Below are 26,156 nucleotides of genomic sequence, written 5' to 3'. Positions count from 1 at the left end.
AAAAAATCAGAGGGGTTATGCACAAGACACGCCCGCATAGGTGACGTAGGACTACGTAAGTCTGTTTGTAGCGACAGTAGGATGTATCCATGTATATAATAATACGATTCTTCATGTATACATGCTACATACGTAACGTTTATCAAAGTAGTAACATTGTATACGTTCAATCCTCAACCGATTTAGGAGTTATTTTCATGAATTGATTGAATCTATTTTATTAAAACGAATGGAAGTCACACTAAACCAAACAGTAAATAAATTTTTATGATCTGTTTCTACGTTGAATAGTGCTTTTCCTCTGGTAATCGGTAGACGGTACGCGTGAGATTTAAAAAAGTTGTAAATTTTGCGCAAAACTTTTCTGTGGTTTACAGAAGAAGAATACTGATAATAAAGCATTTACAAGCTGCAGACGTTTTGGAAGTGGCAGAAAATGTCGCCCGTGACCAGAAAACTTATTTCCGCTATTTGTTGGTCAACAGCGAAAAATTTAACCTTTCCCTCGTTGCCTGTATTATTATGGTATTAACTGGGCAAGAAAATATAATAAACTCTTCAATCGCTGTCTGGTCCTTAAAAGGACCGATTGTTTGAATATCATAACTCCAGCTTGCAATAAACATGCACTAACGCACTTAATGTAATTTTGTTTTCGGTAAACTGGAGTACCGATAACCGCAAACCAGGCACGGCTTGTTGCAACGGACCAACCGGAAAGCCTCAGCAGCTATACCATCGACGAAGCCGTTCGTGTATGGTCACGAGTCACGATGAAATACCAGTCCAGGTAGCCAGCTGCAAGTGACGTGGGATAATTCTGTTTGTTTTGTTGTCGCGAGCAGCATATTTCCTGCCAATTCCAAAACTTCAGCAGCCAGATATTCCATCACGGCAGTGAAACGAGTGCTCCAGCTCCAACACACGCTCAGCATCCTTTCCTTTCCTCAGCAGCCGATGAATACGACCGACCGGGAATTGCAGACGTGCACGACTCGAGCGTGACTTTCGTTTGCCTTTGATGCTTTCTCCTTCGTCGCGTCCAGATATGCCAGTAAGATGTTCGCAGTAGCTTAGCATTTATTTATTTTTATAGGTTTTGAAAGCGTCTGCAGGGTAAATGATTTTTGTCATGAGAAGTAGTACCAAAATTACCATTTTCAAAAAGACGGATCCGTAGATTTCTCTGTCAAGTAGTCACTATACAAAGGACTTATTTACGTTTCAATTAAAAAACCCTTTTAATTTCATGAATTATATGTGCATATTACAGTTGACCACTGAAATAATTGTTTTGAAAATTTTATTGCTGATTACAAGAAAAATTTCGACATGCAAAGTGCGCAATTGCCGTGGCAATTGCCAACTAACTAAAGCCAACGATTTGGCATCAGTGTACAAAAACTGCCAGCCACCCCACTATCACAAATGTCATTCCCATACATTTTTCGTGTAGCCAACATCTCATCTAGCCCAAACTTTGCCTCGGAAAAAATGTATTTGTGAGTAGCCCGCTCGGATGAATGCGTATTGGTAAGCGCTCGAACAAAGTTACTTTTTTGCTCTTTTTCTTTTTGTGTCGGACGTGTAGGAAGCGTAAAAAGATGTTAGCCGCTTCTTTACCCTTCAGTTTCATACGCCTGCTGCCAGCACACTTAGTTTTTATTCAGATCTTCGGTAATTTATTTTGCGGATTTGATCAGCATATTTGGAAAAATGCTGAGCAATTCGGTAATTTTTCAAGGAATGCTGAGTATCATCACTACTTGACATTTCTTAATACAGATCTTCATCAACCGGTGGCTAGTTCGTTAATATTTTTTGCTGTATTTTTTCACAAAGCGATTCCATTTCGTAACTGTCAATAATTCAGCAATTGTTTAACGAACTATCAGTATTTATTACGGAATAGCCCGCAAAAGCTATGCTGAGATCAGAAAAAATTGAGGAAGTTATCATCAAGCATTTGTTAGCTGTCAAAATGAAGCGCAATCAAGAAAATACTTTATTGCGTGTTTAAAGTGTGTGGAAATTGTTCAAAATATGAACAATTATAGTTCTTCTTAAGAGTTAAGTCACAGAGAATTAAGTGGCGCATAGCAGAGCTGCGCAACGTTATTTAACCTTCTTTATATAAGGTATGCCAACAGGCTTGGCATACACTTTTCGCTTCGATTCTGCTCTTCTGATTACTGTACCTCAGCAAAACAGAATTTGAAAAAGTGATGTATGGGGCATTTGTAGAGCTAGTAATTATCTATGATATTGCTGAAGAAAGTAAAGCTTTATCTTTAGTATTTACGGCGCTATAAGGCTGCTACCCTCTTGGTAGCAAAAAGAGCACTCTTTCTGCTACCAACGGCAATACAGCCCTACAGCGGCGTAAATATTAAAGATAAAGCTTTACTTTCTTCAGCAATATTATAGATAATTACTAGCTCTACAAATGCCCCATACACCACTTTTTCAAATTCTGCTTCGCTGAGGTGTATTAAGCAAAAGAGCAAAATCGAAGCGAAAAGTGTATGCCAAGCCTGTATGCCAATTTATGATGTAATTTGTGGTTTAACCGTTATGTGTGCGATAAAAAAAAAACACCTTTAGCAGGGCGACAAGGGTACCGGGGTACCCAAAACTGATAGTGTTATAACATCAACAATTTTAAACCGATTTTGATTAAATAGGTGTCATTTGATTCGTTAATTTATCTAGTTTTGAATTATTTGGCCATTTGGCCATTAAAAGATAAACGGGGTCCGAAAATCCGGAATTCCGACAGAGTGTCCGCTGTGAGGTAGAGAACTGATTGTATTGCAGGAAAATCAGTCATGCGGATATAAGAACTCTAAAAATTTATACAATGAACTATTTCATATAATGAGATGAATCAGGTTGGCCATTCCGGAGTAGGTTCCTGTGGGGTCATGGGTGGCCAGTCCAGGATTGGAGGTAAAACCTAGCAATATGGGTATCAAAGTTCTTGGAATTAGTTAGGTGATATTTTTTACATTTCGATGTATTTTGATTGATTATTTCGAAAATGGTTTCTACGGGGTCACAGATGATACCGCAGGATTCGAGATAATGCCTAGCATTATCAGAACAGTTCAAAACGTAGAACCATCCGTTATACATTTGGAACCAGTTCCGAAATTATTAATCAATACTAAACTGGCCATATCAGCTCAAAACATCTAAAAGATCCGCTAAACCAATTCTAATATTGGATTAGGCACCCAACTGGCCATCTGTAACCTTACAGGAATCCAATTCTGGAATGGCCAATGCGATCTAAAGTCACCAAATAAGATGAAAAAGGGTCCACAATGTCCAGTTCAAAGCTAATAGCTTTGCTGAAAGCTGATATTCTTTCAAAACAAGCGGCTTCCCACGTTTTACCGGACGTTGCTCCGGAATTACCGATTCCCAGGAACTACATGTCATTTGATGGCCAAATGCTTTATCTAATCAAAACTAGATAAATGTACGAATTAAATGCCACTGGTTTCATCCAAATCGGTTTAAGATAGCCATAGTTATGAACATAGCAAATCATGGGTACCCGGGTACACTTGTCGCACTCCTACGTAATGAAAAAATTCAAGTGCCTCTCATTGCTAATCCCCTTTATGGAGCACCAAAAAAAACCTCAATTACTTAAGATCAACGAGTTTTACGATGTCGCAAAATTTCAATGACGTATGTTTTAAATTGAATGAGTTATAACTATTTTAGAACTGAAAAGGTACCCGGGTGCCCTGTTGCACACATAACGGTTAAAAATATATCCCTCCGTATCTCTCATTCAGTTAATATTGATTTAAATTGTAAATCAGCGTTTGAATAATGCTGTTCGCCGACTTACCTCGTGTTATGTACCAGAGCAAGCGACAAGAATCGGTCCCGCCTATTTTTCGTGGTTCTTCATTCTATCATCTACGTTGAATAAAATGGAGTATGTCAATTTCAGTCTGAACAAAAGAGCAAAGTTACCAGTGAGCCGTTCGCCTTTTGCTGCCAAAGAAAAACTACGTGCGCCCATAAACCAGCAGTAGTAATTTCGCAGCTGGAATTTTGGATTTATCCACATATATGCGGGCAGATTGTGTGGTGACGAGAAGACCAATCTGCAGCTGGCTATCCGTATCGATGGAGAAATGAACAAACTTTTCTTCCACTAAGCTAGTAGCGTTCAAAACCTGACCGCTTTTCGAAAAATTTTTTTTGGAATGACACCCTATCCTAAACTTTACCGTAAGACGTAGTCCTACGTCAGAAACTTGAGCAATACGAGGTGGGCAGACTGTCTTTGAACTTAACGTAAACAAAATACCAGCGCGCCTCATTCTGCACAGTGCTTATTTCAATTACAAATCGAAACATTCTGAAATTAGAAATTACATGTAGGGTGTGTTGCTGCTTCGTCGTAATTGCCTATTCCCGTCCTTTCCAACCCAAATTATTAAAAATATCAGCGATTTTTATGACACAGAATGCAAAATTAGTTATTCCCTAATATTTTAATTTGTTGACTATCATACGCGATCAATCAAAGTAAGCTGAGATCTATTTAAATGCTTTTTTTCATCAAAGAATTTCTAGCAGCCAAATTTCCTACGTTTTTTCGTGCGACGAAGAAAAAAATGTCGACTAATCGTTTCAATTTTCGTCACTCATGAAATGAAAATAACTTACGCAACGCATTGTCGTTATTTTGCAGCCGGAAAAACTTGCATGACCAGCAGAAATTTTGCAGAATAACATTTGTCATGCCGTCCTACACAAATACATGCGCGCTAGCTTCGTAAACATTATTGTTATTTTTAGTTCGGACGATGAAAAATTTTGATGGACGGATTTGAAAACGGTATGACGAATTTAAGAAATAAAGTCAGTTACGTAATTTCAATAAAATGCTTTAATAATCGCTTTTTAGTGAATTCAAAGTGCACGGATCGGAAGGTAAGTGTGTTTGAGTCAAATCAGTCCTTTCGGAGTATTCATTAAATCCACCTAAGAAATGATGAAAATTAGAGTGGCTTTCCTTACTATGACGTGAATTAGAAATAACCCCTACATATATTACGCTAGATGCCTTTGAACAATTTGAAGAATTTTTTGTATAATTCGACCGAAATATGGGGTGCGCAGAATTAGGCGCGCTTACGGTACTCGTCGCGTTAAAAATCTGTCAACATCCAGAGCCACTCATCGGCAATTAGAATATTGAAAAAGTTGTACCTTTTTAGTACTTAGTACTGCACTTCAGTATCAGGTATCAACATCTGTATCCAACTCTACCATGTCAGCAAAATTTCATTGCAATAGCTTATAGCTTATTGTGACAGTGTGACTGTGCGAGCAGCCTTAAAAATCTCTTTTATTCACGTAGTTGGGAAATCTCCGCCTTGAAATATGTATCGCAAATGCTTGGTGTCACTTAAAATATTTCGGAAAACCGTAAAATATTTCAATTACCCGGCACCAGTCTACAAGCAATTTCAGCTTTCCCTACTTTTGAGCAATATAAATAGCTACTGTGCATATGGAAGCACAGTTTAACACATTCTAATGCAAAATCTCAAGTTTTCAAGGAAAATGAATGGAATGGCATATTGATTCGTCGATGACAATACTGCACATTTTGAATTAAAAGATCTCAATCACTAGTCCACGTACAACGATAAACCGTGGTCAGGTGCTGATTGGAAACTTTTTCAGTCCGAAAAATCCTATTCCTGTACGGTAATCTAATCTAATGTTCCTCTGCCGTAAGAGCTACAACAGTGGCACCTAAAACCATAGAATTGGAAAAATCAGCCAAAGGGACAATAACAAAGTTTTCAATATTTACATTGCTGTGTAAAGATGAAAAATTTTCTGTCTAAATTTCACTTAAAACACTGAACCAATAATTTCGATTCAATAACCATAAGTAGAAACATAATTCTGCTCACTGGTCATCAGCCATCCCCAATGATAAGATGCATTCATTCATTCGATCAAGCTCTCCTGGACAAAGCAAAATGGATGCATGGATCGAAACGGAACCCACATTTAATATCACTCAGGAGCATCGGATATTGCATCCTTTCAATATTGTGAAGCACGTTCCACAAAGATAGCTTAGAATAAATAAAATAGCACTCCCATTAGCAAGAGCTTCACAGCTTCACATTACTCTGCATTACTTACGCAAAGCCTTCATTTCGTGCGATAAGCTGTCGCTTGTTTTCTGTCAACTTGTGTCCGTCCGTAATCCATGTTGTTATGCATATCGGAAAGGTACCGCACCACCTGCCCCAGTGGGGCACTGTTTATCCCTGAAATCAAACAACAGACTCCTCCGGCACAGTGTCCAGCGTAAGAGGTAAAAATAAATCCGGCCAGTGCTATTACAATCACGTCAATCAAACAGAGGAACAATGATTAACCCTTGACACTCTCGACTCGACTGTAGGTATGTGTGCTGTGCATAAAACAATGAACACAGAACAACAACACTGGCCTGGCTAAATCCCCAGACCGAACATTGCGAACAGCTGGTTCGCTGGTTGTTTCTGCTGTGAAAAGTGAACACTTTTGAATCATTCTGCCGGAACATGTGGACCTGAATGGTGTCATTCAGCATGTTCCGTAATTAGTTTCGGTTCCTGATCAGAATGGAACTAACGAATGTGGTTTGAAATAGTAAAATTATTCCGGACTTTCAGTAAGCTTTTTATATTATCATTATTTTATATTTATTGGTTGGTTTCAGCTCGTTTGTCAGTTGACGGAATGCTTTTTTAAATCACTTATTTTTGGTAAAATGGTTTGCTTCTTGGTTTTAATATAATAACTTATTGATGAATTATTCAAAAAGACTTCTCCATGTTACGTGTAACTTCCGGTGGATACTTTGACCTGGGTTTACTAGGTCAAAATAATTGTTGCTATGCCTTCCTCTGTTGCTTCAGGTTTAAAAATGCATTCAATATAGGTATACCAAAAAGCTTGGTTAGCCCCCAAGACCTTCCCCGGACCGCAGCGTTATTGCTTTTGAGTTTGTTTGATGTGCTTTTCCTAGCTCGACTGGCTGTGTGGAACAGACAACCACCTCCTGCCGGTGTTCAGGGGTAAGACAACAACATTGCCTATTCTTTGCTGCTTCTCTCGGCTGTTTGGCACACAGCAGGACGTTCATCGTGATGACTCCGACTATCGGATAACCTTTCGTCTACCTAACGTTGTTTTTTTTGCTATCGGAATGAAACCTTTGCTCGATAAATTAAACTTTTTCCTGTTCCGCAGTGCGATTTTTGCAAGCTGTGATATTTTTTCATTTCACTTCTTTGTCTTCGGAATAGTTTACCGTTGGTTGTGAAAGGTACCATTTGAAGCAACTTCTACAATCCGAGATGGGGACCGATGATAACGTAGAATAGTGAGGGAGACCGATTGGAAATTACAAAAGGACACCGTCGATACTAGAGCAAGCACCGGAAACTATAGTAGTTTTAAGATTATCATCTAAAAACAATGCCACCGAATCAAAAGAGAAGAAAAAAATCACTTGCTTTGCAGCATAACAAAATGACATACATATCTATCGTGACGTTCTGACGTTCGACACGGTGAACCAACCGTTTGTGATGTCATTTAAGTTTATCGTATCACCAACTCCATGCATAATATTAAAACAATTGGGTCATATCTGCTTACTTTTCAGACTTCAATTTTTCTCAACTTTTTACTTAGAAGTCTACCTTAGTTACCTTACCTTAGTTGTAGTGACACGGCAACAAGGAAGCTGGAGCGTTAGTATATGAAGTGTCAATTGCTAATTATGGTACGGGAGGGTATTTTCAGTCCATTAAGCGGTAGTCTGAACAATATGCAGGAATTACGTTGAAACTATATTTATTCGAGACTAGAAATTTATACCCGTTGATAGAATAATATTTACTGAATATCGGCGTGCATTTTGGTTTTAATGAAACGCTACTGAATTTGAGTTATAGTTGCGAGAAATGATGAAGTTGCAGCGGCTAAATTGGGCCCATTTTCTATAGAGGTGTCTGTGTTGTTTGAATATCCAGCAGGCCGAAAAAGCCTGCACTGGGATTAATTTGTTTCAAAAGCAAATCAAAATAGAGACAGATGGATAATGGATAACGTGTCGATATCGCCTACAGAGGGGAATTTTTGTGTTCTTCCGTGATAAAAAGAAGTAGAGTTGTTCTGTTATACCATTTTCATAGTTGTGTAGTTTCCAGAATAAGTAAACGTGATCATAATTGTGTGTTTTCCAAACCATCATCAAGAGCGGATACGCGTAAGCGATTGTTTCTGTTATTTTCAGCCTAATTAATACGTGCCAGTGGAAAAACAGTGGTTTTGATGTTTAGTGAATAAAATTTAGCAAATTACTTACACTTTTATGATAATAGTTATAACACATTAAAGCCTATGAGTGCTACATTCGTTTCAGTATTGTTATAAAGCGACAAAGTTTTTATTTGGGAAAGCGCAGCAAAAAAACGTAATGTATATATGCCGAATTTAGTAGCGTGCTGGAAATACCCTCCCGTACCATATATTCCGACAACATATAGGAACTCTCAGAACAATGATTTGAGCACCGGTATCTGAAAAATAACAAACAGCTACTGTGACTCCACTTTCTTCTCTAACATACATACGATTCCACCAGGTGGGTCCATTTCGGATGTGATATAGCACATAGGTATAGAAAAACGAGCAGCGAAAATAATAATTCGTTATAACCTTTCCGGGTACTTCCCATCATCTGGCTGGATATTATCTTTTTTTGCGGATTTTTTACGTGATCATTTATTATTTTCCGTGTGGAAAATCATTCGACATTTCCCAAATAACTAGACAGCACGGTATAGCGACAGTGCCCAAACGGAAGACAAGGTTAAAACGACGCAGTTTTCAAGAGTTATGGTTCTTTCAGGAAGTACTGAATTAATTAATGTCTTGCGGGCAGTTGGTCAATGTAAAAAAGCATAAAAATCACAAGTAGAGTACGAAATTTTCTTCGGTGTTTGAGGTGCTACTTTCAGAGTTAGAGTGACTCAAAATCGTCATTTTTGTCAATCTTTCTCTCAAAATTAAGAGTTTTGAATTACTGAACCAATTTCAATGAACCAATAATTCTGATACTGAAGTTAAAAGTTTTTTAGGATCGTGAAAACATTGAAAATATTCGTTATTGGTGGTTTTATGGTATAAAGACCAAAGAGGCCACAATTATTTATATGTATTTTATTGGAAAGCTGAGATCTTTTTGCTTAGCAAATCAAAAATTCTTCGGACAGATGTTTTTCACCAGCACTTTCTGCCGCTCCTTCTCAGTGATTTCCAGCCGCTCAGATACGGCCGGTCTGGACTGACACTTTCGCATAGAAATGTGAATTTTTGCCAGGTATTCCGACCTCCCGGTCGATAAGGTCACTTTGCTCTCGGTCTTTTTCTTCAACTTCTGTTGCACTTTACGGTCGGGCGACCAGAACCAGGCTTCTATTAAACGTACCTCTCGCGTCTCTTTAGAAGGGAGAGGATGTTGTAAACGCCGGATCAGCGATCAAGAGTGTCCACAATAAAGTGGCAATACTATAAACTTTAACTTGAACCGTTGGGTAAAGTTAATTGGAATTTTGCGTGAAGAAAGTTCAACGTGCATTATTTACACTGTGTGAGTTTTTCTGCACGACAAATTATGCACGAATACATCCAAAATAAGAATCTATTACATCGGACCATCAGTAAACCCAAGTAACAGTTCTGAAGACGCTTAATTTTATTTGAATTTTATATAAGTTTTACTGTGATTTTAACCATTACCTCTCGTTTTATTATGGTATTGTGCAATACCAAGATGACACAAGTCAAAAACTACTTAAAGCTAGCTAAAAACTATAATAAAACTGTTAATAAATCAAATTTACTGTGGTTGGTTATATTACCACAATAAAACTAGTTGGCTGCTCCGCATCCCTTATAAACTTACCATACATTGGGCGTAGCAATACAATATGGTGCACCAATCAAAATTGTCGACTGTTGCTTGTCGAACCGTTTTGATCTATACCTATAAAAATGGATTTCTGTCTGTCTGTCTGTCTGTCGGAATGTTCCTTATAGAATCGAAAACTACTGAACCGATCGGCGTGAAAATTTGCATGTAGAGGTTTTCGGGGCCAGGAAAGTTTCTTATGATGGTTATAGACTCCTCCCCTCACTAAGAGGGGGGGGGGGGCTCCCATACAAATGAAACACAAATTTCTGCATAACTCGAGAACTAATCAAACAAATGGAACCAAATCTGGCATGTGGGTGTTTTTGCGAACAAGAATTTTTTCTATGGTGATTTAGGACCTCTCCCCACTTTAGGAGGGGGGGCTTCTATACAAATGAAATACAAATTTTCTCATAGCTCAAAAACTAATCAACCGAAAGGAACCAAATTTGGCATGTGGAGGGTTTTGGCGGTACGAATTTTTTTATGATGGTTTGACACCCCCCCCTGTGGTAGGGGGATAAGGATTCTCATAAAAACAAAACAGAAATTTTTGCTTAACTCGAAAACTAATCGAACTCGAGAAATTTTAGACTCTTCCATAAAACATTAGTCAATAACAATTGATGGTCTTGTTATTGACTAATGTTTTATGGAAGAGTCTAAAATTTCTCGAGTTCAACACTATCAACAGTAATGATTCTATATTTGATGAAGGGACGGTAAGGGAAAGTAATGAAGAAGGATTTTTTTTAGGGAATGAAGGGGAAAGAGTGGAAAGGAAAGGGGGGGGGGATAATAGGTAGCTATGCTTAACAAGTTGTCGTTGTGACTCCTATCTTTTGTCCAATGCTGGAAGGTGTATGGGTTGAACCAAGCTATAATCAGAGATTATAACCGGATTTGAACCCACAACACCTGCCAGGGCGTGTGGCTCGTTGGTACCCGTGTACCTTTGAACCATAGAGGCGCTGGACAAAAGAAGTCTGCACAACCCCCCTTATTAACCATAGCGACATGGGTTGGGCTATTTTTAGACACAAATTGTGCCTCTTCCTACACCTACTGTAGAAACCACCGACCGAGAAGTTTTAATCTAACGTGTTTTTACTTTCAGGACGACGACACTATGCAGGCCCTTACGACTTGCAAGGTACTGCGTGTGACGTTGTTCGTCCGAAAGCGTGTTAGTCCGCGTTTCTTCGGAGAAAGGCTCCGTTCCTATGAAATTGACCAAACTCGAAATTGACCCCCCCCCTTCCTTTTCACTCTTTCCCCTTCATTTACTAAAAAAAAATAAAAAAAAATCCTTCATTACTTTCCCTTACCGTCCCTTCATCAATTGTAGAATCATCGTTTCAAAAAAAAAAATATTGATATATGCCTGACCGCATTTCAAGGTCATGACTAAAATCACGAGTTTGGTCAATATCAACAGTAACACTAGATGATTCAGGGCGAGACGGCCGCAACCCGTGAGTGTTGCCAGCGAACCGCCGTCAGAAGCGGCCACTGCGGGGGTGGGGGGCAGTCCACCCAAATAGATCACCTCTATCTAGGTTTATTTGTTTTCCTAGGCCTACTGATTTCTATTGCTTTCCTTCAGTTGGGTCCGAATGAGCAACAGCGAATAAGGAGAGGGTCACGCGTAAAGGTTAAGTTTTTCGAAATGGTATTCCGAGAATCTCTATATTTTGCGTTATGGTCAACCGAGAAGTGGGGTTCTGCAAAATGGTATTCGGCGAAATGTTATATAATCATGGCATTCCGCTTTATTGGTTGTTTTCTTTTTATTTAAAGCAAAGTGTATTGCAGAAAAAAAGTGCGAATCAATCGGTTTTCATGTCATAAGAAGCAGCAAAATGTTTTTGCTAGAGATTGAGAATACACTGAAGTCGCTTTTTACGCGACTATTTTTACGCTAATTTTGGAATTTACGCGGTTTTTACGCGAATTTTGAAATTTACGCGGTTTTTTACGCGAATTTTGGAATTTACGCGGTTTTTTACGCGATTTTCGGAATTTACACGGTTTTTGACGCGATTTTCAGAATTTACACGGATGTGCTCAAAACGTCTATTTTTTCGCGTAGTGTTGAAATCCAGTTTTTTTACGCGAAATTTTGTTTTTTTACGCGAATTTCGGAATTTACGCGGTTTTTTTACGCGAATTTCGGAACTTACGCGGTTTTTTCACGCGATTTTCGGAATTTACGCGGTTTTTTACGCGGTTTGTTTTTACGCGAATTTCGGAATTTACGCGGTTTTGATTTACGCGAGACGTATCCTTCGCGTAAAAAGCGACTTGAGTGTACATTTATTTTGTTAAAACAACTGATTTTCAAAACTTGCAAAATTTCGATGACGCGTTGATTTTACCCACCTATCATACTAATACGCATGATAAAATTTAATGCGCATATCGACAATCGCGCACAAATCGTTCAGAATGATCTGACAGTGAAACTTTAACTTTTCTGCTCACGGATATATTTTCAAGTTAACAAAGCTGGTGGACTCATAGTTTTACTAGCGGTTTTTTTGGAAATTGATCATGAAAACCACTAGAGGAACGTAAAAAACATAGAATTGTTACTTAGGAAGTGCGCAGCTGGAGCCTTCGACCAGAAACCCCTTCGTCAGGGTTTGGGCAAAAAATTGAATTTGAGGCCAAATTCGAGCTGGATTATGTACGTCCAATGTTCAAAAGGTCCCAAATCTTGACAAAAAACAGAATACCGGTGCGAAAAGCCGTGCCCGGAAGTTAGATGAACGAAACCACACTGCCCAACTAGCATTTTTATATGCATACTAGCTGACCCGACAAACTTCGTATTAATATTTTTTGTAACTGTAGTTCTTTCATAATTGACGAAGGGACGGTAGAAGATAGTAATGAAATTTTTAGAGTGAAGAATAAAGAGCGGAAAGGTAAGAGGGGGGAGAGCGGGTTATTAGTAGCTACGCTTAACAAGTAGTCGTTGTGACTCCTACCTTTTGTCCAATGCTGGAAGGTGCATGGGTCGACCGAAGCTATAATCTGGGATCATAACCGAATTCGAACTCACAACACCCGCCAGGGCATGTGAGCTCTAGACATCCCAAGCCCCTACCTAGCGCCTCCACGTGGCCGTACCTGGTAATACTCTAGTGAGTAGCCAAGCTAGGAGGTGCGATGCTGGGTGGTTCCCGGTTGCCTGATCTCAAAACCGCGGTTTTGGGCAGATGGCGGAGCCACACGGCCTAGCTAATAGGTAAGCCTAATAAGTTATTTTAATTATTTTTTTCGTTTTAACTTATGAAGCATCTCCTGTTATATAGTAAAAACTTTGGCCAAAACGAGTTTTAATACTGCACATGGATACCAGAATGAAAAATTAAATTAACTATTAGAAGCACTTATGGAATCTCAAAGGACGCTACTCTATTCCATACGAAGGACTGCTGGTGAGATTGTTCTATTTTTACCCATATATTCCACATTTCATCTTAATATCATATTATTAACAGTATTATTATTGATATCATAAATGTGGAAGGCTGGATGATGGAGTGGATTGCCAACCTGAATCCTTAAGATCTGAAGCAAATATGGCACTTCTTAATTCAAAACAAACCAATCATCACGTGGGTTAAAGTTGGTACAGCGAAATTGATTATTACATGGAAGGATCCTAATGCTAGAAGGCGACTCTTATAACCCCGGAATGCGCACAAGTGCCTTTGCTTGTGGGTCCGCCCAATCCCTTTTGGCCCTTCTGTAACAACATTAGTGTGAAATTCATTTGATAATCAAATTTGGATCATCTGTAATTCTACCCACATACATTGGCAAGTCCTTGAAATGATGGTGGCTTTCCCCTACTACTACTACTACTACTACTATAACACCCAGAGCATGTGGCTCACTGGTACTAATGTACCTTTGAACCATAGAGGCGCTGGACAGAAGCAGACTGTACAACCCCTTTATTAAGCGTGCGACGTATCTTCAAACTCCACCATCTGGTGGGTTGTGTTATTATGTTTGACACAATTTGCGCCTCCTCTTACTCGATTTATTGTAATTGAAATTGGGAAGTTTAATCTAACTCGTTTTTACTAATAAGGAAGTTCATTTCATTTGAATAACCAGTTATGGCTAAGACTTGTATATTATTTTGTTATTATAATAACCTGATGTGACATTACACAGGAATAAATTCCAGTTTTAATAACTAATTGACTAATTAACTTGAAATTGTTGCATAAATTGAAATATTCATGACGGTGACGAGTCGATGTGAGAAGATTTTTACTAGTTCAAATTTACTGCGATCAGCTTGCACTTTCAAATGGCACGCTGTTTACCGGAAATTCTCCAGTGAGCTACTCTGTAAACCTGCATTAAAACAGCTTTCCAGTTTCTCAAACGGTAAACCCCAAACTCGAGCTTGCCTTCCGTCACGATCGGATTCCGTCCACAATTGCACAGATATGAAGTTCAATTCAATTATTATATTTCACCCCGGCAATGGAATGTAATTTTCATTCATTCACTCACCGCTATCGTGTTCGATCAACGTACTTGTGGGGATACGGGGCGGGGGTGGGTGTGAGGATTGAGTTCGGGTACTTGTTAAGAAATTTACAACAATGCAGTACTTTTTGCCGAAGTGGTACCAAGTAACGCACGAACAGCTCTCCAACAATCTAGGTTTATTTATTTAAGAAAAGCGGATTTATGTAGACGTCCCCCTCCCCGGTTATTGTGTTGTGCGCCTTTCTGGTGGAAAATTCCTGCTAAACTAAAACTTTACCCATCCCCAGCCAGCGTCACAATTGGTCGCTTCGGTAGAAATTCATATTTTACTTTTTTTTATTTGCTTCTTCCTGTCCCATTGTGGATTGTGCACACCGAGCGAAGTTCGTAATCCGAATTCATTGCTGTCGGAAACTCATCAAAACAAGATAATTGTATTCATCATCGGTGCACGGGGTTTTGGGTGCAAGCTTTGCGCCAAGCAAAGGTTAAATTGTTAATCAAAGACTCAGCTAACAGATAACGTATTCTGCATCACCTTGCAATTTTAGGCATTTCAGTCATTGTTAAAACGACGATCCTGATGTATTTTTACTGATTACGAAATAATATTTGTGAAAATAAAATTTAGAAAATTGAATAATTTAAAATCAATGTTGCAATGAATGTAAATGTTAGTTTTCCTCAAATTGCATAAGCGCGTCGGAAAAATTATCGATCACAGCACTGCGTCACTTTGGTTCGAGTATCAGGAAAGAGAGACGGAAGTAGCTGACACCATCTATTTCCGCTTGTCTGATACCTACCAATACTACATAGTAAACACCATCGAATATGATGTAAGCTCGTGCAGCCCGGGTTGGACGGACTTGGTTTCACTGAAGCGACATAACTTTCAGGAAAGTGTATATAACTTCCTTGGAATTGTTCATTATCGAGCAGCAATGGGGGCTCGTCTCGAATGTTAAACATTTAATACCGACTAAATTGAGGTTAGTTTATCTATTGCCGACAGTAATAATAAATATAGTTTTTAGTAACTTTTTCGCTTCAGCAATTGTTACAGAATTTCATTAGGACTGGAAGGGGTTCGTACCTAATTCAGCAGCCGGTTTTCACTAGTGCTTTTTTTTCTTCATCTCGGATTACACATTAAAATAAAATGTTTCTTTTAATTAGCCATTAATCTTCTTGCACTACAGCAGATTTGTCACAGGAAAAGCAACATCATTAATTCCACTGCTTCTGAGTCGCCACTTTTGCCGGAGCTCGAAATCCGATTGATTGACTATGTACTGCTTCCGATTTTACAACCAGCGAAAAGAGAGAAGCTATTATTGTGCAAAGTTTCTTTCGATCCGATAGTGCTGCTAAAGCATGCAGCATTGCTGCTGTATGTATAAGCATTCGTCCACAGTTTTGTCATTTTCCGGTTCTTCAGTTGTCACTTGTCAGTGCATGTAGAATGTTGCATTTCTCAAAACTTCATCCGCTTTGAGTGTGCACTATTCTTTTGCTGGTAAATACTGCATGACGGAAAGTTTACTTCCATTTTGGTCGGTGCGGAAAAGTTTTCGTCGCCCGCTCGCTTGGGTATCGATGCTCGGGTCGCAAAAGTTTGAAGGTTGCCTCAACAACGATGCACTTTGGCACAATGAACATTTGTACACGCACGGAATTAGATTTCTTAGTTCCGGTAGGATTGCTACACCAGTTCTGCAGTGCATCACCATGAACGGACAGAAAAAGCTGAAATATAGAAATAAAGTTAACTCTCTGTAGGATGTGAAATGAGCCCCAGGCCGTTTTACGGATCATCCAATATTGAAAATCAATCCATCAAGCTTAGGTATGAGTGTTTATGGACACTACGGTTACCAGTTCTTTATTCCGTACGAATTGATTATTTTTATGGAGTCGTAATCCTTTATATGACTCAAACAACCCAACTAGACAGACAGTGTAGTACTTCTGGGCGAACGAGCTAAATAAATCCACCGAATTGTTGCTTTTATCTTGCTCTACCAACTACCAACCAATCAGTCTGAAGGATGCCAATCTGGTTGGACTCGGAATTGGCTCTTGGCAGTTTGACGTGCAAACTTTTTTCAATTACGATGATGTTTCCATCTCTGATGTGTCATGTGAAATGAACAATGTTGATTTCCAACTTGTTGTCAAAACTGGAAAGGCCAAATTGAGGGCGAGTTTTCTACTCACAAAAACTAAACCGAAACTAAAACTGTTAGTGCAGAATTTCTTAACGAGTAGAATGGGGCACATGACAAACCGATGCTTGTTGGTACGTAGGTACCTACTGGTGATAATGAAATAACTTTGGAACAGAAACAATTTCGCATGTGAAATGTGCAAACTTGACTACGATTAATAGTGAACATTAGACATTTCGAGTCGAGTCATTATTGCATGATAGCAAACAATTGACAGGAAACTATTCTCATTCTGCTCATTGGAATCGAAACAAAATGTAACAATTTCTTCGAATCTAATCAAATCCTTTCCCAATACCGTCCAATTAATTATTAGTTTAGAGTCTTTGCTTACGGATTCGGAATCAGTTGCAATTGGGTTTTATCTGATTTCAACGATTAAAATACTTATTGCTACTTTTCTGTAGTTGAATGCAATTCGTGCAAATTCAGTCAAGTTTTACCTATTCTAATGCAATTTAGAACAAATTTGTGTTTGTAAGAGCCTCCCAGGTACGACGCTAGTCTTACAAGCCAATCGTCGTATGTTCGAATATCGGTTGGCAAAGGCTATTAGAATCGTAGCACTACCCTCGCAACTGTTTTGTACTCTAACCTAGGAGAGGATTTATAAAAGTAAACATAAATTAATTAGATACAGAAAACGTAGTATATGAAGAAGATAAAATTTAAATTATTCCCTAGTTTAAAATTCCTGCTCGGGATGATGAAGGAAGTGTGGTTGAATATCTAACTACCATAGTTTTAACACAAGTTCCATGAGGCAAAAAAATGTAAACAGTTGACATCGATTTTTCCTGTCCCTTCTGCAGCTAGTGGAAGAAATACCCTTGCTGAAGTCTTTTGTGAAAATGTTTATCGTACGTACCTACCGGTAGCGTTACGGATCATTGAAGCAAAGCAAGATTTTTACCGGCATTTTTACATGAGCTGTGGAGCTATTTGCGGTGTGTTTCATGTGAAGCTGGTGCCGCACGTATACCGGTGCTGGGGATTTAAAGCTGACTTATGCTCGGAGTGCCCTTGCATGGTAAAGTATGTGCAGCCAGACTTTTGGCCTGAACTTGAACGTAGGAAATATCTTAATTCGGCGAACCAATGCCGGTTTTATCGTGTTACTCTGAAAAGGATTTCAAAACCATAGCTTTACCTGTATGCTGAATTTTTAAAATAAACTGTGGCAATCGTTAACGTTCGGTCTAAAGCAATGAAGAGTGACAGAGGCAAATTACACTAATGAAAAATTTTGCTTATTCTATTATCACAATGTTTCACATCCTAGTAGTAATATCTACTGGAAACTTTCACCTACCTTAAGCTTTTCGTTTTGCTAAACAGATTAATATGTAAAGCAAAGCAAAGTCTTGGCGCTACATTTTGACATAATTTGGCCTTCTGTTGTTTTGTTAAACAGAATTCGTTTGGGACTTATTTTCAAGAGAAGTGTCGTTTCCGTCGGTCCCTAGAAGAAGAACGGTCTGACTTATAAAAAATTGATTTTTAAACATGAAAAAATATACATTAAAAAAACTACTAGCACAGTTGGCTATAGTGACAAAATTTTGATGTCGAGAAAAACGTGATCAAAGTTTGCTGCTCTGTATGCACTCTTAAATTATTCTACCTGTAAATAGGTCGGATTTAGTTAAAGCTAGGTTGAAACTACTCAAAATGCCCTTAAAGTGTACAAACTCAAACTTTGGGTAAAAATTTCAACCAATTTTGGCTACTTGCTATCGATAATTGATTTATTCTCTATGACAAATAACGCAATTTTAAGTTCCTACTACCAATTTTTTGGTTGAAAAACTACTCAAAATCTGAGTTTGTACACTTTAAGGGCATTATGAGTAGTTTCAACCTAACTTTAACTAAATCCGACCCATTTACAGGTAGAATCATTTAAGAGTGTGGTTTAGCAAAGCAAAGCCTAGGTGCTACGTTCCGTTATCAAACTTGACCTTCTGTTTTTATACAACAGACTTCGCAGGTAACTGTTAGAGTGCAGGACAATTGCAGGGCCAGTTGCTACGATCCTATTGACCCGCTCTGTATGGTTTATAGTTATCAATTGTTAGAAATCATCTCATACCTTTGGCTGTTCGTAACATTTGTGTAGTCTTATTAGAGTAAAATGTAGCTTAGAAAATTGTTGATCGTTTGGTGTCACTAACTCATTTTTTAAATTCTGCGGCTTAGTTCGGTCTGATTTAACACCGACCATATGAAAATAATTCTTGAGTTAAAATGGTGCCAATAACTACGGATGATCCTTGTTTTGTTTCGACGAAGGGATAAGCAAGCGGACAAGACAGTACACGATACAACACTGCGACCCGGAATATCTTCGGCAAAACCACCCCTCTGACACTCTGTCAAATCTCGAAGGACAGGGTCAGTACGCCCTCTGCGGATGACGGTGGTAACTTTTAAGTTGTATATGTGCCATCCCTACTAGCACGGTTGTTACAAAGTAGTTTTTGTAACTAAATTATGACTAATTTCAGTCGTAATCCGGTTGCTTCAACTAAATGGACCTAAATTGTGCTGCTTGGGATCACTCTAGCATCACAATCACACTGACACCATTGCATGATATCGTACATCAACATTACACGCATACATTCTTTCAGATGGTTGCGATCACTAACACTTATGAGCAGTAGTAATTCCCTTGGGATAAGAGATGACGTTAGTAGTATCATCCTTAGCTGTGTATATGTGAACCTCCTTCTATGCCCAGTCTTGAGTTCTGGAGTCTTCGGTACAACAGAACCTAATTTTGCCAACATATTTATCCAATAAAGACCAATGAATTATGATAAATACTGTAACCAACCACCGTTGGAAAGCCCCATTAAAAAAAGTAAATGACTGCTAGAAATAAATTTAATCATTAGAATGCTACATCATTTAGGAACGATAAAAGGATCTTTCCGAATGCAGCAACTTGTATATGGCCGCAATTGTAAGATGTACAATTTACAGCGGGTTTTGGCGCGGCCTGGTGATAAACTTATAAAATTCTATCCCTCAAACGAAAGGTCTTAACCTACTGATTAACTTTGCTGAAGACAGTAACTTTCCGAGATAAAGAGTGTTGTACAAAATACAACGCGCGAGTATCCGTGTTACAAAAGTTGGCACGAGTAACGGAAGGTTAATTTGGGGCCATCCAGATACCACGTGGACATAAAAATACTAATTTTTAACCCCCCACCCCCCCGTCCCCCTCGGTGGAAAACCGTGGACATTGACTCAAACCCCACCGCCCTCTCCTGTTTGTCCACGTGGACATTTTTTTCTTATGTGAAATTCAACAAACCGAAATGCATGGTGCTAAATCCTGTTTTCAGCTTGACTTATTCAGTAATTAATAAAAAAAAATTAAAGAAAAAGCACGTTGTAATAGGCATAATATCCAGTCTAATTCTTCTGCCCTTAGTGATCTAGTTTACTGCGAAATATTATCGACTACAAGAGCCCGTTTCAGCATGACTTTCGCTTGACGATTCATCTACGTCCAACCAGAGTGCCTCAGCTTGGATGTTGACTTTACCACAACATAAGATCTTTCCGACGTGGTTCGTAAAATGTTCTGAGCAGACTTGGCATACACTTTTCGGTTTGATTTTACTCTTTTGATTACTGCTCCTCAGCCAAGCAGAATTTGAAAAAGTGATGTATGGGGCTGCTGGTAGTGTTAATCTAACCGGATTTGAAGCAGACACCATCATTGCAGGGTAGTTATCCGGCATTCTCGCAACATGCCCTGCCTATCGCACCCGTCCAGCATTAGCTACCTTATGAATACTGTGTTCTTCATAGAGCTGTGCAAGTTCATGGCCCAACTTCGAGCATTCGCAGGTCCTTCTCGAGCATTGTCCACGTTTCATGCCCATAGAGAACAACCGGTCTAATGAGTGTCTTGTACGGGAGGCATTTTGTACGGAGTATGTTCGAAAGCAGCTTGTGAAGTCCATAGTAAATACGACTTCCACTGATAATACGCCTCCGAATCGGTTACCGGATTAGAGCCATAAATACGGCACCCACACGGACGTTTGCCATATGTACGAATACCATGTTTGCCATAATGGATGGGAGCCGTAAAGACGAAAACCGTGATGTACGTCTGCCAGGATGGACGGAAGCCTTAACGTTGTTTCTACTAGCAGAGAACCGGGGCGGCTCTCGCCGTATCTAGAATTCCTCTCTACGGTACGCGGCTCTGGGTTACTCGTCGCTAATTCGTTAAGCGTCTCAACACACGCAATGCGGTTTCAACCTGGTCGAATCATCTAGCACGTTAAGTCCTTCTATTTTTGGTGCTGGTGGCGGTGGGGTTATTGAAGAAGACGAATTTCCGCGCACAGCCGTCCGGCATCCTCGCGACGTGGCCGGTCCACGGTAGTCTCCCAACTTTCGCCAGGTGTACGATAGAAATCTATCCAAGTTCTGTTTACAACTCGTGGTTCATACGCCTACTCCACTCTCCGCTAAAAAATAGTCCGCAGCACCTTTCCTTAAATTAGGTAAGTACACTTTTGTCTTTCGTAAGCAAAGTTACTGCCTCAAGTCCACAAAGCATTAGCGTTTGTACTTCGTCACCTTCATACGACGGTGTATGCTTCTTAATCGTAGCGTGTTGCGAAGGCAAAGTAGGCCCGATTTCCAGCTTCTGCGCCGCTGGATCTCCTTACTAGTGTTGTTGTCCGCGGTCACAGGCTCTAGTTCGTCGCCGTCAAAGGTTAAAGTCCGTGGAAGGCACGCGTTTGTTTCCTTTTAGCCTCTTCTTTTTATGTATTTGGTTTTTAATGCATTTATTTTTAGCCCAATCCTCCTAGACTCCGCTTTCAGTCTGGCGTTAATTGTCTCCGCCGTCGCAAAGTTTCTGGCTATGATATCAAACTCATCTGCAAAGCCTTGGCTACCCTTGTTGAAAATCGCTCTTCTCGATTAGATACCCGCTCGCTGGATTACAACTTCAATAGCGAGGTTACTTCTTCCCCTTGCCGTTGCCCTCTGCACAATTCGAAGGGACTCGAGAGTGTCCCCGAAGCACGCACGTAGCACATCATACGCTCCAGGGTAGCTTTGATCAGCCGCATTAGTTTGTTCGGTAAACCCCGTTACCGGGGTTATCTACCTCGACTGTATCGGATGTTGCCCTGACATACACGAAAATATGCTGTGTGGGCACCCAGTACTTCCGACATTTCAGGAGAATTTATCGGAGAAATTCGATTCATAGTAGCACGGGCCCCTATAAACCCCGCTTAGTATTGCCCGACGAATTCTCATGCTATTGGGGATAGACGGCTTAACAAAATCTGGGAGAGTACCTTGTAGGCAGCGTTGACCAGCGTAATGCCGCGGTAGTTACAGCAATCTAGCCGATTGCTCTTTTTGTAGACGAGACAAACCACACCTTCCAACTGCTCCTCCGGTAGCTTCTCATCCTCCCAATCCATAAAATTATCCAGTGAAGTGCTGTTACTAGTGGTTATTGGCCAGTTTTGTAGAGTTCCGCCAAAAGTCGGTCCTTTCCGGTGGTTCTAATATTCTTCTGCTGATTGATTTCCCGTCGGATCTCTTTGAGATCGGAAGCTGGTACGCTGATATCGTTTGTAGGTACAGTAATGACCCGATTTTGTCACCCCCATGATGAATTTAGGGGTGACAAAAACGGGACAGTGACAAAATCGGGTATTTTTTCAATTTTATATTTTTTTGCAGATAACTTAGAACGAACTACATATATTTCATTCTGATCACTTTTAGGACCTTTCGCACTTCCTTCTACCTCTCTGTGGACATTTGTCACCTGTGCTGTGAGGTCCCACAGGTATGAAAACACGGTTTATTAATTGCGCCGAAATGGTTGATTATACTGGTTGACTATGTTCAGAGAAATGTCACAGCGTAAAAAGCTCTTTCTTATGGTATGAACGATTCTTTGATTAACCCCCTAACAGTAAGATAGAAAATTTATTTTTCAAGCAGTAAGAGGTAGAGCAAAACAATGTTCTACAAAATTTTTGAGAAGATTATTATAAACAAATTTGCCAAAGAAAGTGACCTTCTAGCTATTATAGTTGTGGAGATAAGAAACAACTTTTGTGGAAACTCCACGATAATCAACAGAGTTCTTTTCACAGTGTTTTAACACATTTGACATGTTTGAAAATGATTTTCAAACTAAGCTTTTGATAAATCAAAAGAGTGACAAAATCGGGTAAAAAACGTGACAAAATCGGGTCAAAAACGTGACAAAATCGGGTTACCACTGTATTCCTAGGTTAACTTTCGTTTCATCTGTTTCTGTTATATCGCCGTTAAGGTGCTCATCGAAGAACTGCTTCGACCGTTCGACCGCCTCACGCTCGTAGCTCGGAAATAAGAAAGCTGATAACGGGTGGCAACTAAAATTTTGGAATTTTTTTCTCAAGCTGTCAAAAAAAGACAAAGATACATAAAGAAGATCTAATTTACCGAAATTAAGGATACATTATCCATTGTAGAAAAAAAATTAGTGTACATTTGAAAACGACCCGTAATCGGTTGTTCGGCGAAGCATTCGTTTGACGTCGAAACAGGAGCGTTGTACAGCCGTCATATCAACTTTGCGAATGCATCTCTTGATTCTACCAATCAACTGTTTGCAATTCGTGGCTCTCCAGTTATTTTTGTACACCAAGGAACCTAACATCCCGAAGAAATTTTCGATTGGGCGCACTGAGCCAGATTTTCGGGTCGTGGTTTTCGGGTAAAAATGGGATCGAATGGGTATTCAGGAACAATTGTGTTTTTTTGGTGTAATGCGATGATGCTCTATCCGGCCAAAACACGTATTGTCCATCTGCATGATGTTTTTGTAGAAACGGGATCAAAATTTTCTTCAAACATTCGTCTGGTGCATCTTAATTGATAGCCAAACCAGAGAGCTTGTTGTTGAAGAAACGAGAAAGAGAACGATGTCCTTCTGCGTCCTTAATTTTGGCTGGTCTTCCACTACCTTGCTTGCGAATAGTTGTTAGGCATCTGAGGATATGGTAAACAGTCGAAGCCGCAACATATTTGCTTTTTAAATGTGGTACCGTATACTTTTTGCCGAAATTTCTGTTGTAGCTCGTAGAAATGTACAACGCGCTCCCGAAATGCTTCTTGTTTCAACGCGATTTTAACAAAACTGGACAAGGATAAACAAAACAATAAATATTAACAAAAAGAGGAGAGAGAGAGAGAGCTAACACATACATACTGTCATTTCTCTCTGAGCTCGTTTGTGGTTGAGCATAAGGGCCGCGAAAAAATTCCAAAATTTTAGTTGTGTGTGATCACGAAAGGTGTACTCTGCTTTCCGCATGAACAAATTGTTTATCCAATCAAGAATATCTTGGCAAACTTCGATATCTTTTGGTATCTTTGACAGTGGTATACTGTCTCCCCGGAATCTGGTTGAAGTCCGGTTTCACGTAGGTTTAGCGCTCCATAGAGCAGCAGTATAGTTTCGCCAGCTTTTGATCGTATATCTTCGGGACACGGTTTTTCGCCGCCGTATTCTATTGAGGCCTTCTGAGGCCAGCTACTGGGGTGTAATCCTTATTAGTATTCGGATAACTTTTTCTCCCCATCTTGCTTAACGATCGACAGACGTTCCTCGAACCGTTTTATTACACGAAAAACTGTGGAATTCGGGATACCCAACTTTTAGCGATGACACGATGTGATAGATTCTTATTGTGCAAATTTTTTTTGCGAATGAGCTGTTCTTTCGATGTCATTTTTCAGCACCTGATGAAACGACTCACACAAGGTAAACAGTGCACTTTTTACTTTCTCCATGCAAAATTTCAATTAATTTTACTCAACAGTTCAAAAGTTAGAGCAATTTGAATGTGTTGCAATTTTACCGTGGTCAACCTTTACTTCACTTTGGGGAAATAGATTGTTAAACCATGCAAAAAATATTCATTGAACTGCATTGAACCGTCTGAAATAATTATTCCTTATATTAATTGCGACCAATAAGTTCAATGAAAGTGGTCAGTCCCGGTGTAGTGGTTAGCATTCACGCCTCTCACGCCGTGGACCCGGGTTCATATCTCAGCCCCGCAGAAGTCACGAATGACATATGTAAGCTGTTAAAGTGACTATAATCTAACAAAAAAAAGTTCAATGAACATCAGGTTTTGTTACCTGGAACTATACAGTTTTATTAGACGAGGGGTTTCAAACTTTAATTTTTCTAGGTAAAAATGTCTTGTTCCTCAAAATAAATTTATAATTAGTGTAATGAAGAGGATATTTTCACTAGCAGCAGATGTGCATTTATTTATTTCGTATCAAAGGGAATCGGAGCAGTGAAGCGAAAACAGAATCTGACATGAGTTTTTACGCTAGAGATGCTTCCACGCTTTCCATCCTTCCATTGCAATTGCATTGATGCATAATTGATTAATATTCCTTGGAGTTTTCTATTTAATCCGGACGACGTGCAACGTAGCATAGAACAGAACATTGTAACTCCAGTGAAAGAATTGCTGACGACTCATTATCTTCCGATATGTAAAATCAGCACTAATTGGAATATCGATTAAGTATGAATGGACCGCCGGCTGACCGGCCGCTACGTAAGCTACCATTTTTTCTCTAGCTTGCTATTCATTTCCAACGCCCTCAGATTATCCGGCGAAAAATAATAATTCCACCCGTAGTTTAGAGGATGCACCACGATTGCACATGATGCTCATTCGTTTTGCCTTTGGTCCTGCAAGCTGTGGACTGGACGCCCTGGAGGAATGTGCATCGAAGTGAGTCCATTGTTAAGTTCCACTTGTCCATTTAATGTTTAATTAACTTCAACCGTCGGTTGCCTCGTCGAACCGGCCGGCCTGCCTGCTTGCCAGTAGTTTTTACCGCAGAGTGGGGTATGGTTGACCACTTTTTAGATAGATTGTCCCATCGGTTGTGGCGCTGTGCGTGAGTTGGTTTTTTGATTTGTGGTTGAAATTATTATTTACTGAATGATTTACAAACAACATATCTTGTGTGATGTTTAAGAGACTTTTCATTTCCACAATTTGTAGTCAATAAAATATTTAGAATAGAAACTGAGTTGAAACAACCCCTAATTTCAGTACACCCATATTGCTCGACACTTCAAATTTCTTGGCTATGCGTATGTAAATATCATTGCAACTTGTAGGGAAAGCTTGGATGCAAACAGTCGTTTACCAGCCCGAAGGGCTGAAGGCACCCCATTTAGCAGTAGTAATGAAAGGCGAACGGAAATGTTTTCAAACTCAATCAGGCGTTTTCTATCAAACGTTTCTAACAATGCGGATAGCAGAGGAGCACTGTACTTGATGGAG

The 26,156-nt window shown here is 39.5% G+C and overlaps 1 protein-coding gene across 1 annotated transcript in view; it reads left to right on the top strand.

Annotated features, from left to right (window-relative positions):
* Positions 1-26,156, top strand: part of LOC128736534 (uncharacterized) — a 156,081-nt gene that overhangs the window by 44,542 nt on the left and 85,383 nt on the right. The window contains 2 exon segments of the mRNA XM_053831018.1: positions 6,131-6,176; positions 25,573-25,595. Coding sequence (XP_053686993.1) covers positions 6,131-6,176; positions 25,573-25,595 — 69 coding nt within the window.

This window comes from Sabethes cyaneus, chromosome 2 (genome assembly GCF_943734655.1).
Source record: "Sabethes cyaneus chromosome 2, idSabCyanKW18_F2, whole genome shotgun sequence".
NCBI classification, from domain to species: Eukaryota; Metazoa; Arthropoda; class Insecta; order Diptera; family Culicidae; genus Sabethes; species Sabethes cyaneus.
Note: the sequence above shows the minus strand (reverse complement) of the source record. Positions and strands in the feature narration are given on the sequence as shown.